This window comes from Delphinus delphis, chromosome 17 (assembly GCF_949987515.2).
Source record: "Delphinus delphis chromosome 17, mDelDel1.2, whole genome shotgun sequence".
In the NCBI taxonomy this organism is placed as follows: Eukaryota; Metazoa; Chordata; class Mammalia; order Artiodactyla; family Delphinidae; genus Delphinus; species Delphinus delphis.
This window is the reverse complement of record NC_082699.1, coordinates 46,978,648-46,997,344: the sequence shown is the minus strand read 5'-3', so window position 1 is coordinate 46,997,344 and position 18,697 is coordinate 46,978,648. Positions and strand designations below refer to the sequence as shown.

Sequence of the window (18,697 nt, the reverse complement as noted above, 5' to 3'; positions counted from 1 at the left end):
GTACCACGGGGACTGCTGGTCCTCCCAGCACCAACACCATGGGGGAGGGAGGAGGTAATGGGTGTGAGAGCACCAGCAGAATGGTCTCTGTCAGACACTCGATAAATGTTTAATGACTCTCAGAGTTACCTGAGCTCCATCCTAGAGGAGAATCAGCAGACTCCAGAGCAAACAAAGGAAGGCAAGCAACAGGAGCAGGCCCTCCCAGAAATGACAGCTGCCATCAACACGGACTGCAGCTCGGAGACTCTCAAACTGCTTTAACGCTGCGCTACAGACACAGACTGTATTCCTTACCCCACCACACACACACACGCACACACACACACGCGCACACACACACATCACTACTTCTTTCTAACCTTCAGACTCCACAATGACTCACGCCTTGAAATTCCCAGGTTAAACACAAGTGGAAAAGGAGCTACTGGCCCTCTTCTAGGACCGTCCGCCCATGAATCAAGCTCTCCTCGTGCACCACTCCAAGCACTGGATGGGCCGCTGGATACTCAACCCGACAGACTATGAGGTGGGCACTCTACCTACCCCATTCTACCAAGGAGGGCGCGAGCACTGAGACCACAGGGCTAACTGGTAGCAGAGCTGGGGTCTGGCTGCAGAGCTACTCACGCAGCTGCTCTGTGTCCCAGAGAGAAATGATAATCAAAGTCCCATAGTTCCAAACATATGCTGGAATTTTAAACCTGACACAATCCCCACCTACTCCTATCACAATAATACTAAAGACTAAGGAAAACCTTCCAGTCATCGTGTGGGCCTAACAATCTTTTAATCATCAAAACACATCCCCCCATGATAGAGATTATACCCGTTTTACAAACACTAAGACTCAAAGAACACTTGCAAAAGAAGACAAAACCAGAATTTGCTGACATCAAAACCAAAACTTTTCAGCTTCCTCTTATCCAAAGAAAAACTGAAAATAAAACTGCATTCCAATCATGTCTTGAACTGAGAATTCTGACAATAACTTGGCAGTTATGTCAAAACTTTAAATATATATACCCTATGACCTACCAACCCTACTTCCAGGCTCTTTCTTACAGAAATACTACTACGAATAAACAAAGACAAGGATGTTTACCGCATCAGCGGTTGTAAGAGCAAAACCAAAAACAAGGTGAATATCCATCCAGTTAGCTACACTGTGACACAAATACATGATAGAAAACCACTGTAGCCAGTTAAAAGAATGAGGTAGCTCTAGACACACTGACAAGATACCCTGGCTATACTAGTAAGCAAAAAAAGCAAGTGACAGAATATGTGTGATATGATCCTATTTTTATTTAAAAATAAACTGTGTGGATATATATGTTGTAGAGATACAGGAGAAGGCCTGAAAAACTCTGTAACTTCCTTGCGAAGAAAAAACTTAGGGGCTAAGAGGGCTCGTCTCTCATGTTTTACTTCATAGAAGTCTGGATTTGTTTGAAGTAAACAATTACTTTTGACATAACAGTATACAATTTTGAAATAAAACGGATTTGAGAGGCTAATTTTCTAGATGGAATACGGTAGTTTAGAAATGCCCTTAAAACGTAAATTTCTTTCTCCCATTTACAAGACTGGGAGGACACAGGAAGGGGAGTACTGCCACAAAATCCTCTTCTAAAAGCTCACTCGGGATGCTAACCTAAGTCTCATTTCAGAGGTTTGTAAGGTTAGCAATGCCTCTTTTCACACTACATCAGAAATGACATCAATGTCAAGATGAAGGCAAAATTAACAATCTTAAAAAGGAAACATGTAAAATACTTAGACAAAACAAATGACTAAAACTGCAGAGTTCTACTACACTTTATTCAAAAATTGGCCCTACCTCCTAATTGAGAGACCTGAAAGTCTAGTGTCCAAATGTAAATACCCACCATGTGTTCAAAAATAATCTTCAAACTTGAACCATAATCTTTGGAAGTTACACACACCACAATCCACCTTTGCACAGGTAATTTTATTCTCTCCTGTGGGTGTCAAGTGCTCACAGATTGTAATTTGAAACATTCAGAAAGCACATACCTGAATATTGTCACATTTCTTTACATCACGATTCAATAACTATTAAACAATTATGTCTACTAAATACAGTGAACAAAATGGTATAACTGTTTACACCATTCCCTTGTACACAAGGCTTCTGTCACAACAGCAACAAATGGAATTAATGCATACCACAATATCGATGAAGTAAGACCTTCTTTTTAAATAAACTATTCTGTTTATAAATAAACTCTGATTTTTTTTTTTTTTAGTACACATTTACAGACCTGATCAATAAAAAGAAACAAGACATATAGTTTCCTTTTAAAAACAAAATGTTGACAATGGACCACTACGAGAGAACGCGAATAGGAAAGGGGGTGAGAAGCAAGCAAGGGGTAAGAGAGAGTTAAAAGTACAGCCATACTACAACCTACGTCTGTTAGCAAACACCGACACCGACATGAGGGCAGGGCTATCTGGGGGGCTCATTTTACTTGAATTCCAGCAAGTTGCAATCGATCTTGTAGTACACATAGGGGTAATATTCCTGTTGACTCAGGTTTAAGCCTGGAATATCCATAGGAGCCTATTGAAAAATCAGATGATTATTCAACTAAGTACTTAAAGAAATTAAACAAGAAAAAAAGTATTACCATTCATAGGCATACCTTGGAGATATTGCAGGTTCTGTTCCAGACCACCACAGTAAAGCGAGTGGTTTCCCAGTGCATATAAAAGTTATGTTTACACTATACTACAGTCTATTAAGTGTGCAACAGCATTATGTCTTGAAAAACAATGTACATACACCTTAATTCAAAAATACTTTATTGCTAAAAAATGCAAACCATCATCTGACAATGCAGGGTTGCCACAAACCTTCAATTTGTAAATTGAAAAGTGCATTATCTGTAAATTTCAATAAAGTGAAGCAAAGCAAAACAAGGTATGCCTGTACCTTCCTAATGAACATCTACTCTGGGCTAAGTTTATACATTTTTGCTAATTTAATCTGAGTTTGGCATTGCTAACTCCATTTTGCAAATGAGAAAACAATCTCTGAAAGGCTGACTTGAGACCTCCCTGGTGGTCCAGTGGTAAAGAATCCACCTTACAATGCAGAGGATGCGGGTTCGATCCTCGAACTAAGGATCCCACATGCCACGGAGCAACTAAGCCCGTGTGTCACAACTACTGAGCTCACGGGCCCTGGAGCCTTCGCGCCACAACTAGAGAAGAGAAAATCCGCATGCCACAATGAAAGATCCTGCATGCCTCAAGGAAGATCCCGCATGCCACAACTAAGACCTGATGCGGCCAAAAATAAAATTTTAAAAATAAATAAATAATAAATAAATCTTTAAAAATAAATAAATAAATAAAGGCTGACTTGCCCTAGGAAACAGAGTGAGTAGTGAAGCCAAATTGAAGCACTCTCTGCCCTCAAAGCCTGTGTGTGTTTAAGCATCACCCCACCATCCTTTCTTATGCATACTGTATAAAATTACTTCTTTAATCTCAGGCTTGGTGTACTGAGTTTAGGAGACACATGGCTTATAAAATGCTGGATAAAAATAAACCAAGTGTGGTTTTTACAGATACCACTTATTACATATGCATGTTGTAAGAATTTACTGGTAGGAAATTATGTATCGAACAGTTAGACTTCACATATTATCAACCCTACAAAATGCAGAGTCATTTCCTGCATTTTCTTCTATCAAGAAACCCTGATTTTTTTCAGGGGTTCTAACTAATGCACATGTGAAATATTGCCGTCCTAAACTAAAGAGAAAAAAAATCGGCAAGATATTGGAAATCAAAAACATAAAAGCCTATTACAATTTTAAACAACAACAACAACGAAAAGCACACATACTATTTGTATCTTTCTGTTTAAAAAGAACACACAAACACATACCATTTTAGAGAAATGATAGTTCCCTTTAAAATGCTCATCTATTGACTCCACTACTTCTACCAAATAAAGTTACAATGACTACTTATTTTCTTGCTCTCTGCAATTTATAACTTTTGTAAATAACTAGTATCACTGGTTGTGTGTGTATTTCTGCAGCTATAAACATCGGATCTGTGAGAGGCCCGCGTACAGCCAAAAAAAAAAAAAACCAAAACACAAAAAACATCGGATCTACAGCAAGATAACAACTGGCTTTTAGAAATACCAAGAAGCACTAGTAAAATGGGGTAAACAAGGTAAATTATTTGCTAAGCTATCAGGTAAATTAATTACTAACAAATTGAGAATCTTACAGCAACTTTCAAAAGGTTAAATAAATAACCTCTTATCTTCTTCCAATAATTTTTTCTGAAATTCATCCAGTTCCTCTTCTACCAGGTTGTCTAATAAAATACTTACATCAATAATAGCTGCTGCACTGCTATCTAGATGTTTATACAATTCATATAATACTTCTCTTAGTTTCTTCATTGTTTTCTTATTGGGCTGAAGGAGCATTGCTTGGAAGTTCACTGGCAAGCCATACCTTATAAATAAGCAGAAATACAGGATGTAACACAAGCAAACATATGCAGAGATTTTCTTTTTAAAGCAAATACTCTCACACTCTTCTTTAATCACAGTTAATGGGGAAAGGGTACCTCACTTTAATGACCATGTTTACAAGTTCAACTAATATACACAGAAACTCAAACCTTCCCTGGTCCTCAATGTCCATTAGAAATCTTTCTTTAGGATGAGAGCCAACTGTCTACTAGGAATTACTTTTAATTACTCTTCAATTTTTAAGGTAATCTATGAATACCCTCAGCAGACAGTGGTAATATGTAAACTTAGTACAGTGTCTCTACGTATCTGCAGGGAATTGGCTCCAGGACCCCTATGGATACCAAAATCCACAGATGCTCAAGTCCCTTAAATAAAATGGTGTAGTGTTTCATATAACCTACACATATCCTCCAGTATACTTTAAAATCATCTCTAGATTACTTATAATACAATGTAAATGCTATGTAATTAGTTGTAAGTAAAATGCAAATGCTATGTAAATCGTTGCTAGTGCTCAGTAAATTCAAGTTTTGCCTTTTGGAACTTTCTGGAGTTTCTTTTTCGAATATTTTCAACCCATGGTTGGTTGAATCCATGGATTCGGAACCCAAGAACATGGAGGGCTTTCATGATAATAAACAACATGAGATTACTACCCATATCTACTATGAAAATTCAAAGAAATTTACAAATAGTGAGCATGACTGCAGATAAACATTTTGATATATTTCTAATATGAGCAACATGTATAGAGGATCACAAGATGATTGAGATTTTAAGTACCTCAAGATAAAAAAATATTTTAGGTTAATTGAAATGAGGACTTCAGATAAGGCATCATTAGGTATACTGCGTACCAAACTACATATAAAATATTCGAATGATCTTCTTTTAAACAAACACTGGCTAATATTTCATAATCTACATTTAACTTAAGTACATAATAAGAAAAGAATCAGAGAGCACAGCAGCGTGATCTCTTTCTTCAAACACGGTATTAAGGGACAAGACCAACATGCACGTAATAAGCAGTATGACACTGACAATCTCTCCCTCACGACTGGCCCTTTGGTTTCTCCAAATCAATTTCCTATTAGTAGACTGTGTGCTTTAATAAACAGGTCCAGTGTAAAGGGATCTATAAATTCTTTAGTTCCAAGTTTCTCAATTAACTTCCTTTACCTCAAAACAGACTCAACAAAAACCCTCAACGCTTTTACATGAATCCACGCAATAAACGCCTCACTGAAATTCACTTTCAGCCACCGTACAAGTGGTCCCTAGAGAAAGAGAGAAAAAAAAAAAATCACCAAAAATTTGTCCTGAAAATGGCAGTTAGAAATTAGATAAATCAAGTATTTTTAAAGGAGCAACTATCCAGTAAGAATCTTTAGGAGCATTAAATCACATTATAATTCACTTTAAAAATGTTTCATTATTCTCATTATCTTGGATACTTTACCTTAAATTAGATGAAAAGATTAAGCCACTACTCTGTAACCTCAGTAGATACAAAAATCCATTGAATCTATTCACTACACAGAAAAAGGTATATATATATATATATATATATATATATATATATAATTATTATTATTATTTTCTTTCTGTTTTTTGGCCACACCACGTGGCTTGTAGGATCTTAGTTCCCTGACCAGGGATCGAACCCATGCCCCTTGCAGTGGAAGTGCAGAGTCCTAACCACTGGAGCACCAGGGAAATCCCAAAAAGGCCTATGTTTTAATGAAAGTCATTTAAAGTGACACAGAATATAGACGTTTCCTTCTACAGGTTTGAAAATATAAAAATCTAAATTTACTATCCAATACTCTTAAACATTTTATACATTTAAAACAGAATTCAATTACACACAACTTCTCAGGAATAACGAAAAATAGCTATGTAGTAAGTCATTTAATATCCCTAGGTGTTAGTTTTCTCATCTGTAAAATCAGGGGGTTGATCTAGATCCCTAAAATCTGTTCATCATGTTCTAAATTTTTAATGGTTCTATTATGTAGTATATATTCTTTCTGAATTTAGTTATTCAGTACTTCTAAATAAAAACACTTCTTTAAAGAAACAAATGACAAATAACTTATTACCACCTCTCCATACTTAAAAGACACACATGATCAGTTCAGCTAATAGTTATTTAGATAACATTATTAGGCTCATTTGGATGTAACAATCAATTTACGAAAAAAGGATAATACAACAAGGTGAAAGTCTTTGGTTAAAATATCTGTTCTTTAAAAGTGATCTGGAACTCCCCAACAAGTTGGTTTTATTTGACATTACTTGGTTAGGGTTAGTTTTCTCCCAACTGAGATGCAATAGTTCATAAAGTACTTGGAAATAACTTTAAATGGAATGTGCTTTTATTTCCTCTTGCATTACAAGAGAAATACATTTTCACTCGTCATGTTTCCCCTTCCATACAAGCTTTAGTCTTCACAATACTCCTGTACTTGAGATGGCAAGAAAGTCAACACCATCTTTCACTCACAATTCCATCCCTGTTCTCCACTGTGCCTAGAACATACTAACTCACCAATGGTTTAAATACAAATTCCTCCAATAAAAGACTGCACGCAGCATTAAAAAAATCTGCCTCAAAAAATGAAATTTCTTACTGAAGAGAGAGAACTACTACTTAACTAAAATAACCCCATCACTATATGGGTATTAATTAAAACACTGCATTTAAAATTAATTTCTGATATGGACTTAAGGGGGGTTAATTTTAAGATAATATATTTTAAGTTAAGGATTCACAGATCTCAGGTTGCTTAGAGAAAACTTATTTTGATTATTTAGTAGGAAAAAAAGCTAGAATCAAATGTCTCAAAAGCAAAATCAGAAAAGTTTTGTTTTCTTTTAAATTAAAGAAAAGCAGTCCCACTTTTTCTTCTGCTTAACACTGATAGTATTACTAAGTATTAAAAACGCATACAAATTGCTTTTTCTTGTCGGTAGAAAGCCTGTTCATTTCTTCTTTGTCTGCTTTCATCTCCTCTTCATTATACTGGAAGTCACGAACGATGAATCTAAATTGGGGGGGGGAAAAAAAACCAAAATTGTCCACACCATGTATAGGTGATCTAACAAATTAAAAAATAAAAAATAATAATCTTACTTGTTTTCCCTGGCTTTGTGTCTGAAGTCATCAACTGCCTTCCTAAACAAGGTGACATTACACAGGTAACTGTCTTGGTCCTCTGAGAGAACACTAGAGAGAGAAAGACCAAGTCCACTTAAAGCTTTGTATTTATTGCTCACGTTCATATTGAGGGCAGAATTCAGAAACAGGGGCAGGAAGAGGAGGAACAGACAGTAGGGTACAGCAGCCCTTCCCAAACCACTTCAGTGCTTTTCATCTGTACTGCCTCCACACTGAAGACACTCAGTGTTTATGATGTTTTTATTTACGGTGCCTTAACAGCCCCTTAGTGCATTCCTTCCTAACCAACAAAATTAAACATTAAATCAAGTAAAGCATCCAAACTCAAGAATCATGCTTTTCAATCTCTATCAGCACTAGGCCAGCTGAGGAAAAACCGTCCAGCACCTGGCTGGTTTCCAGAATCTCCTTACTTCCTTGCTAAGCACCCTCTTCTCTTCTGGTGACTGAAATCTCTCTTCCTCTCTCCAGCCCAGCCCTGACCCATGAGTCCCGGCCCACCCCTTTTAACTTGTGCCCTCTCAAAACTATTATCCTGCGTTCTTGTTCCCAGTGCCCATCAGATCTAAAGCAAGGTAGCTACAAAGTGGACAGAACTCGATAACAAACCTTTAATGATCCTCAGGTTTGCCACAACTGACAGTAATGTGCAAACTGATCGGGATCAAAACAAAGCCAAGGGACTTCTCTGGTGGCCCAGTGGTTAAGAATCCACCTGCCAATGCAGGGGACATGGGTTCGATCCCTGGTCTGGGAAGATCCCACATGCCATGGAGCAACTAAGCCCATGCGCCACAACTACTGAGCCTGCGTTCTAGAGCCTGTGCTCCGCAACAAGAGAAGCCCATGCACCGCAACGAAGAGTAGCCCCCGTTCGCCGCAACTAGAGAAAGCCCACACACAGCAACGAAGACCCAACGCAGCCAAAAATAAATAAATAAATTTGTTAAGAAAACAAAACAAAGCCAAATCCAACTTGACAGGCTATCTCAGATCCTAACAATATTCCACCACTATCATATTCACCTTTTAAACTTATCTTAACCTTAACTGATCTTTTTAACTTTAGTACTTTGCTGTTTTGAAGGTCCATGCAAACAAAGGGGTGGGGACCAGAGATGTGGACAACGTCAAACAGCAGGTTCCGTGACAGTGAAAAAGATGGAAAGCAGGCTCAGGTTCAAGAGTTGGGTTACAGTTTAAGATGCCAGACGTAAAGCCTTTCTAGAGGTTGAGGGTGAGGCCAAGGGAACAGCTACAGAAATCAAGTGGAGATGACAGTCTGTGAGCTGCAGGCTGGGTCTCCAAACTCACTCTCTTCGTTTAGTTCTACTGCTGTGTAGAAACAGTAACACTAGCTCCTCACACACAAAACCAGGCCGAGAGGAAACGAAAGGTCAATGCTTTTCGGCTGCCTCACGGCATTTTCAGTCTCCCATGGGCGTGGCAGTGCTTCTGGAGCCTACTAGCTCTTCCTGCTGCTTCTGACTTCTTACCTCTCTCCTAAGACTCAGTCCTGCCATCTGCTCTGCTCCCCAATCAACCTACCCACTTCATTGCCAAGGCATCTTTCCTGCTTTTCTTCGTAAAAGTTATCTTTGCAACTCCTGCTCCAAAACACAAAAGAAACGTTTCTTTGAACAATGGCTAGTGTCGTTTTTTTCTAGGCCTTCCTCGCTAGGATCCTCTGGTTCATCTGGAACTCTAGCTCCCTGAGCAAAAGCTTCTGTGAAGCACCAATCAGTTTGTGGTGCTGTTTTTCCAACAACAGAGAAAAGGCCGAAGTCAACCAGTGACGTAACCCAACCGGATTATCTTAACGAGCAAAAGTAGACAGACAAAAAGCTAAGTGGTAATTCTGAAAGTACAAGTGAGAATCACCTCTTTCTGAACAGTTTTTCCAACAGAAAGAAGCAGAACTCAGCCTCTCAGCTTCTTTGGCCTTTACCTCTGACTTGGCATTTATACACATCCCTGCACTTAACCACCCAATGATGGCAATATTTCACATGGTCCAATCTTTCAAGATTTATGTAGAATATTTTGCAAATAGCTAGATTTTGTGTGTTTTTTAGGTGAAATTATTTCTTTCAGGTTTAAAGATGGTTTTTTTTCAATCCATTCTTCTTCCTCAAAAGTCCACTTTCATCTTCACTGCTTCCAAGAGTAACCACTCAGGTATTGTGCCAAAAAGCAACAAGTGACAGTATTACTACTTGTAATTCACTTTAAAATAAAGCACTTAGAACAATGACCAGCACATAGTAATCACTCAAAAATGTTAGTTATTATGATAAGTGAAAAATCCAACATCAAGTCATAGAGATCTTTCCTAAACAGAAGTACAAAATTCCAGACTAACCCACTAAAACCTGTCTGCCCCATGTGAACTAAGCATCCTCTTCAGGTGCTGGCTGAGCTACTGCATTGTTCTCAATGACTAGATTTAAATAACTTTTCAAGTCAATGATTCCAAAAGTCTTTAGACTGATAAATAGGTGAACAGATGTTTTCACTGGGTGAGGAAGGGCTGGGGACTCTCAGGTGGTCAGTGAGCACTCAGGGGTCATTCAGAAGACAGGTATTGCCTATACTGAACTGTTGGCATCTGATTTTTTTTTCCTTTTAACTACCAAAGTGATTTTTCAAAAGATGTAAGTCTGAAGTAATATTTCTAAAGTCCTTCTTTCCGAATAAACCTGGGACTACACACCACTCCCCTGGACTAGGCTCACACACCACAGGGTGGGAGGACATTCTGTGTGCACTGGGTCCTTACTCTCCTCCTCTCCCTGCCCCCAAACATAAAGACAACCTCTGTGACTTTTACGGTCTCCAGAGCACAAAGGTCTAAGAAGGTGTCATCTGTCAGGATAAATAGCTTCGGAGGAAAACCAGCATTAAGACACAACCTCAATCTTCAGTTTACCACGTGAAGGGCCAGTGTGAATGGAAAGTATTCCCCCCAAATGGGAAAAAAATTCACAATGAGCACAGGTTTGTGGTTTCATTCTCAAAAAATCAACATTTGTGAAACTACAATAATCATATTACCTTCTACTTTATTATCTTATCAAGCCTTAAAAGAGCCTCATAATGTGTACAGGGAAGGTGTGATGCTCATTTTACAAAGAAAATGAGGCCCAGAGAAGTTAAAAGACTTACCGCAGGTCACATAGCAAGTTGGTAGCAGAACCAGCAATAGAACTCAGATCCCTGGGTCCAGGACTCTTTCCATTATACTAAGCTACCTCCCATATGACACAATGAAACTGGAAAAGAAAATATTTCATGGGCCTGGCCTTACTAACACCACTTCTTTACTACCTCCTAGACCTTTCTTTCACCATGCTGACGGTATATATATATACACACTGAGGGATATATATGTATATACAAAACAATTCTTTGGGGGTGCATATACACTGTACTTAATATTTTCTTGAAGAATATCTTGTGTAGAATGGCAGAATGCAGGAAAAAATGACATGCTATGTAGTGTCAAGAGTGTAGGACTTGGAGTTAAAAGACCTGAGTTTTAGTCCTAACTTTGCCACTGCACACTTATACAGCCATATACACTTTAGGCAATGACTTAACTCTTCTGCATTTGTATTTCTTCATCTATGAGAAAAAGTATAACTGCCAAAACTACTTCATGGAATTGCTGTACATATCAAATTAGACAGTGAATATTAATCCATAAGTTTAAAATTGCTTAATAAAAGTTTTTTTTTTTTTTTAAAGGAAAGTACAGATTCAGTAGAATCTATGCATACTGGAAAGTGATGGTAAATATTTGCAGATCAACAGAGTACCCTAGTAGCCATCTTGGTACACTTCCTTTGCAAGATAAATGAGGAAATATAGACACACAGTAGGTATACAATAAATATTGAAGGAAGAATTTTGAGAGGGTAGCACAGCAGAAAAAGTACCACACCAGAGATCTGGGTTCTAGTTACAGCTCTGTCACTAGTGAGATGTGTGACTCTGGGCAAACCACGTCACCTCTGTGGCCTCAAACTTCTACATCTATAAACATGAGTGGGTTGATCAGACTGTACAAAGGCCCTTCCAGGTCTACAGTAGCTAGAGTTAATATAACTCACTTATTTTTAAGGTGAAAATGATGGCTCCAAAACTGTAAAATCTACCACAAAGGAAAGATAAAGATATCTCCTATTCCAACATCCAAACTACCAAAGGAATTCTACGAAAGAAACAGGCTTTACAAAGACTACTACTTACTTGCTAGACCTTGGAACTACCATTTCAGCTAATGTTTCATACTGCTTAATCCAGTCATTGTGGTTTAACCTGCAGAAAAGATACAATTAAGTTACTGGAAGAGAAAAACAAGTCCTACCTTCCTGCCGAGCCCAGAAAGAGAAAAAATTATGAGACAAATAGGAAATCCAACTATAATAGGTATACCTCAAATCTATTTAACAACAACAATGACAAAATCAAGTTTTGTACAAAGAATGAATTTCAAATACACTGAGTGGTAAAGCAGGAAATACAGCTCACCATCTCTTACATCCAGTAACTACTGCAAAAGAGGCACATTCTAGAACTAAGTTTGGAAAGGAAGCAAAGCAAAATACAGAATCTAAATTACTTTCAAACTTTAGGGTTGATATACATTATTACCTCACCAAAAAAAGAAAAAAACGAAAGAAAGAGAGAGAGAAGCCATGCTGCAATCACTAACATTTCTATTCAGTGACTATTATGAGCAGCTGGGTAAAACCACATTTACCAAAAGCACAGAGTACCAGGAAGTGCTGAGTAAACAAAGTGACAGTAAACCAAGCTGCCACAGATCACTGTGCAACAACCTTTCTAGACACCACTGGCTTTTGTGGGTGTGGCGAGAGATGATTATATATGCAGTACAAAATAAAGAATTGTAGTATCTATAGCCAGGATAGTGAATAATCCATTATACAAGGTATCCTAGGTCCTATCCGAGGTTTCAAGTACAGTGCACAGAAAACTATGAAAACTTCTAGTCTTAAACACAAATTTTAAATAAAGGTTGCATGAGACAAATCTTTTATCTGGGCAAAGGTTATTTTCCTGTAAAAGTATAAAAACACAAAGACAGAGAAATTTTTTAGAAATAGTGTTCTAGTATTCTGCAGTAAGGGGTAAAAAGCAAAAGTCAGGTAATACTGTAGCCACTGAAATTCAATGGAGGTCCTTTCCCACCCCTTTCCAGTAGGCATCATTTTCTAATATTCCCAGTTTCCTAACCAGACAAAAATGGAGAGCACAGCAAAGAAAGATTTCATGAATAATGCTCTGAAGAGTCCCCAAATCTCCCATCCCAGTTTGGATCCCCTGAAGATTCCCTGATAGTGAGATTTTAGTGTAAGTCAGAAGTGAAACCATTAACAGTGTCTCTTTCCCTCTCTCCCTCGCCCTCTCTTTCTCCCTCTCTCTCTCTCTCTCTCTCTCTCTCTCTCTCTCTCACACACACACACACACAGACACAGACACACACACACAGTTCTAATCTTCCAAAGGTTTCATTTTACCAAGATTACCAAATATTAATTAAAACAGAAGGCCTAATCTAAAGGAGATTTCAAAGGATAGTCTAACCCAGCAAACTACACCCATAACCTGTACACCTGTTTTTGTAAATAAATTTCTACTGACACACAGCCATGTTCATTCATGTACATACTGTGTGTGACCGCTTTCAGCTACAACCACAAAGTTGAAGTGGCAGAACTGAGTAGTTGTATCAGAGACCATATGCCTTGCAAAGGGTAAAATACTTACTATCTGGCCCTTTGCAGAAAAAATATGCCATGCTTTTATCTAATCCATCCTTTGCTTCTCAGAGGGCTTAATTCATCCTAACCAATCATCAAATATTTTTCAGAAAATGAAATAGCTCCCTGTTTTGAAAAATCTAAGAACAATATTTCTTTTAAGTCCAATAATTTAGCATTATTTAATTTTTTAATGGGCCAACTGTACTAAGCAAATTTTGATCTGGAATATCAATTTATAACTGACAGCTCTATTACCAGGTTATGAACTAAATTCTACTGTATGTGCCATACGAGTACACGTTGGTTGACAGAGCAAATGACAAGGTGATACTCCCTTTACACTTGGGTTTATGGAAAACTTCAAATTACAATATCAGACACTAATATTTTTCTTGTATATTAACAGGTAAAAACCTTCTGTAATAAAAAGACATACTTGGGAACCACGACCAGTAATGTGACGAGATACTCTGAGTCAAGAACAAAGTCATCCTTCTTCACAATTTCTGCTAGACTTCTAGTTAGCAAACTTCCTCTGAGGAATAAGAAAAAAATCATTAGGCTGATAATTATGTGCTTCCAGAACACAAGTAAAGAAACAGCAGGCTAATTATAGTCACATATACTATATATACATCTCAAGAGAGGGATTAGCCTGAGTTAACATTTTATTTTATAAGAAGTCAAAATTTAGCTGAATATTTCCCACATCCAAACCTGAAGAAATGTAAACATTTTATCAGAACTTGCCTCTAGTGTCTCCCTTTGTGTTTGCTTTAATTCTTATAACTCAGCTCTTCTCTTGATTACATATATAGTATCTTAACTGAGAAAGTGTTATTCATTAGGTATCAGTTAAAGTCTACCTCATCATAATTATGAAATCATATCATCTAAGCACAACCTTTGATTTTCCTCCCTCTTCCTGGGTATCAATTTTGGTTAGTTAACCCAATAATCAACTCTTTTAACACAGTCTTCATTTGGTCTCCTAGTACATTTCACAGTGAAAATGATTTGCCCTGTTTGTACCACTGACAGTATCCAACCAACTTTCTCTCTGGGATATGGATGCATAACTGGAAGAGTTAAGTGCTTAAAGCTACACTTGTAGTAGTCATACTACAGTGATATTAACCAAAACAAAAGTGGTCTATTTTAAGAAAACCTAATATGTAAAAAATCAAAACTTGGAAAACAGAAAAATTAAAGAATGAGTATTACATTACAAAAGGATTCTTCTATAGAACTCTTTTAAGCAGCAGATAATTGCTATGTAATTAAACTATCATTTGATTTAAAACAATTAACTTTAGATAAAACCAGATGGATAAAGGGATAAACCAGGACCCAACTCACAAGTATTATGTATGAAACGAGTATAATAAATCAGCCTCACATCTGTTTTGACTAGCCTGAATTAGTGAGCTTTTCTCCATGAAGTGAAAAAAACACCATTTTGATTATAGAAACAGCACAAAGTGGAACTTACTAACCCCTAACAATAGTTCATTCAGTGTATGCTAGAGTGCGTCCCCAATTCTTTTTTTTTTTTTTGGCTGTGCCGTGAGGCACGCGGAATCTTAGTTCCCCACCCAGGATTGAACCTGCACCCCCTGCAGTGGAAGCACAGATTCTTAACTACTGGACCTCCAAGGAAGTCCCTCCCAATTTTTAATTATTTACATATACTTGACATGCTTACGCATTCCTTCGTTCCAAATTCTGAAGATTCCCTTTCAGGTTGTTATATGCGGATGCTCGAGATTTCAGGTCATTGTCAATCTGAGTCACTCCCTTTAAAGAGAAAAAGAGAAAAAGGGAAAATTTTCCTAAACCTGCCTCTACTAATACAATCAAAGTAGCTGTGCTTAAACTTTAAAAAACAAAACACCACTAGTTCCTGATGTAAAAATATTCTATTATTTTAAAAGCATGCCTTTAAAGGTCATTAAAAAACAAACCTACTTCATTTTTAATAACTATGGTAATTTTCATATAATCTTTTCTATTAAGGATAATGTTTTAGTCTACATGTATTTTAATTATTGTTACTATATTACTTCTTAAACCACGTAAATGGAATCTAGGCCACTGGTTACAGAGATAACTAATTAAAAGGCTTTAAAATACAAGTTTCAAGGATTAATTTCCAAAGGAACTAAATCACATAGAGTTTTGCTGTTCACAACACCACTACTCTTCCACAAAATATTTTTGCAATAAAATTAAAATTATGTTTGAATTTATTTATAAATGTTACACAAGCTGATTTTTCAAAAAGATGAGTAAAACTACTAACAACTTAGGGAGAAAACACAAAGCAGTAGATTTAACGTTTGAGGAACTAATTTCAACTCAGCTCTACCATCACCAGCTGTGTGGCACTGGGGTAAACTACTTCACCTCTCTGAGCCTCTTTCCTCAACTATAATAGTATCAGGAAGAAGACGACTAAATCCTTGATAAGGATCAAAAGAAAACAAGGCTCATAGTAAGAGCACCACTTTATATTATCTGACTACTCATTTTCATTAAATTATACGATGACTTGAGTTAAAATCCTTGATATGCTATTCATTTACATTTAACCATAGAGCACAACATACAAATAAAGCCAGTGGGAGCCAAGGAAGTCTGTCCAGATGATTTAAACCATACTTTTCATCCTAGCCAGGTCATAGAAATGTTGTCACACAATTAATAGGTCCTTGTCTACTGCCTCATTATAGTTTCAGGTAAGACTTTTACATTTTTCTCTCAAGCTCAAGGACTTTGAAACATAAAAGGAGCTCTTAATTCAGTGAATTCATGGATGGGCTTTAACACCTGTGGGCTCCCTGAAACTGTACATAAAATCATGTGGTACAAGAATACGGGCAATTTTTCTGGGTAGAGAATCAATACTGAACATCAGAAGGGAAGGTGTCAGAGAACCCATAAAGTTTAATCTGAATCAGTACTGTACATAAACATACTTAAGTTACCATTATCATACATCTGAATGATTCATAAATCTCTAATCTATTCCAACTTCCTGTTCTATGTGATCTCAATTATGCTTCAAATTTATATAAATAACTATAAAATTTTAAAGTTACTTTTCTTATTCAAACATTGTTGATGCAACATTTAACTTAACTACCTAAATAAACTACACAATTTGGATAATGTACACATGAAAGTGTTATCCTTTTTTGACACCTTTTTTTTTAGTAAAACTGTAGTAAGTCACATATAATTAAGCTGCCCTGTCAAAACCTAAATTAGAGTATTTAATAGCTAAATACTTATAAAATAAATAAAGCCACTATAAATCAATGTGTCCTACCTGTATCATTTTTTATCTTACCTTGGCAATTATTTCAGAAATATTTTTCAGGGACTGCTTGATTGGATATTTAGCCATGTCCCATTGAAACCTTGTTATATAAGTAACCAAGTCAACTGAAATAAGGGAAGAAATTAATTACTGAGGAGAAGCAATAGAATTTTTTATAGTTTGCTACACAGTAATAGGTTTTAGTGCTGAAACTGGCATTAAGAAAATCAGTAAAGATGTCATCATTTGTGAAGAGTCCTGGTTAAGTAAATGTGGAACTGTATTAAGTAACATGGATTAATCAAAATTTTTACCTTGTAATCTGATTGGATCTCTTCTCCTTACTCAAAATTTAATATATATTAAAATGTTCCTTTCTAATCTGATGACTTAATAAATGGAATATGTACATACCCATGATATGCCTCATATGTAGAAGAAAGAGACACAAAAAGATTAAGAATCTACTTCAGGGGATTCCCTGGTGGCACAGTGGTTAAGAATCCACCTGCCAATGCAGGGGACACGGGTTCCAGCCCTGGTCCAGGAAGATCCCACATGCCGTGGAGCCTGTGCTCTAGAGCTTGCATGCCACAACTACTGAGCCCACGCGCCACAACTACTGAGCCTGCGCGCCTAGAGCCCGCGCTCTGCAACCAAAGAATCCACAGCAATGAGAAGCCCACGCACCGCAATGAAGAGTTGCCCCCGCTTGCCGCAACTAGAGAAAGCCCACGCGCAGCAACAAAGACCCAACACAGCCAAAAATAAATAAAATAAAATAATTTAAAAAATAATACATTAAAAAAAAACCCTACTTCAAACTGTCTCCTCAATAATTAGAATCTGACAAAAGTATGTTCTTTGCAACTTACCCAAACAAACTGAAAATGAACTTGTCTGTTAAAACTCTGTGATGACTGTTTCTAGGAGTCTATATTTCAGTAATCTTCAAAACATGGACCTTTGTACTTTCAAATGACAAGAATAAGAAATGCAGAGCTTCCCTGGTGGCACAGCGGTTGAGAGTCCGCCTGACGATGCACGGGACGCGGGTTCGTGCCCCGGTCCGGGAAGATCCCACATGCCGCGGAGCGGCTGGGCCCGTGAGCCATGGTCGCTGAGCCTGCACGTCCAGAGCCTGTGCTCCGCAACGGGAGAGACCACAACAGTGAGAGGCCCGCGTACCGCAAAAAAAAAAAAAAAAAAAAAAAGAAATGTGGAGCCAAAGAGACACTCAACCACTAATTCCCTGGAAGTGTGGTAGTCAAGATGACTTTACTCCTCAAGTCTGATGGGACCAAGGTCAGGGAAACCAAATGTCAATTATGGTTAACTGGCAAAAGTAATTCATACCAAAATATCTTCTCTCCTCAACTTCTCCCTACATAATACCAGCGAGTCAACAACATAGATGGTATCTCCAAAAGCAGTTTTGGATGCAATGCCCCCTAGACTGTCATCCCCCATTCGGCCTCGCAGACTGACCGCCCTAGTTCATCAGGTACCTAGAGACCAGTGAAGGCAACTAAGTTGTTAACACACCTAACTTTCGTCCTGCCCCCAGCCGCACGTTAACAGACACAGTAAGCAGCTCAGGATCGCTATTATTAGCAAAGAGTAAAAATAAACTACTAAAAATTTTTTTTTTTACTGATTAAGTACTTCTGAGCATCTATTATTTGCAAGGAGAAGAAATGAGATTAGAGAGACACTGGATTTAAAATACAGTGACTGCTGAGAGTTTAGCCAAATCCCCATACTGCTGCCTCAGCATCCATTTCTGTGTGGCCAAGTGGCCTACAGGGGCCTAGAAGTTATACTAGATAACAGCCTGCAATCACAAGTAGATGTAAGCTCCTGAT

At 37.5% G+C, this 18,697-nt stretch overlaps 1 protein-coding gene across 2 annotated transcripts in view; it reads right to left on the bottom strand.

Annotated features, from left to right (window-relative positions):
• Positions 1-620: 620 nt before the first annotated feature.
• The window catches only part of ATP6V1C1 (ATPase H+ transporting V1 subunit C1), a 40,275-nt gene continuing 22,198 nt past the window's right edge, over positions 621-18,697 (bottom strand). The window contains exons 6-14 of one of the 2 annotated variants that reach the window (XM_059995020.1): positions 16,863-16,957; positions 15,216-15,307; positions 13,947-14,045; positions 11,970-12,038; positions 7,674-7,766; positions 7,491-7,584; positions 5,717-5,814; positions 4,385-4,511; positions 621-2,590 (exon numbers count right to left, since the gene is read on the bottom strand). In XM_059995020.1, the coding sequence (XP_059851003.1) occupies positions 2,495-2,590; positions 4,385-4,511; positions 5,717-5,814; positions 7,491-7,584; positions 7,674-7,766; positions 11,970-12,038; positions 13,947-14,045; positions 15,216-15,307; positions 16,863-16,957 (863 nt within the window). In that variant the 3' untranslated portion in view covers positions 621-2,494. The remainder of the gene's footprint in view (positions 2,591-4,384; positions 4,512-5,716; positions 5,815-7,490; positions 7,585-7,673; positions 7,767-11,969; positions 12,039-13,946; positions 14,046-15,215; positions 15,308-16,862; positions 16,958-18,697) is intronic. The other variant, XM_059995019.1, reaches the window with a different exon arrangement.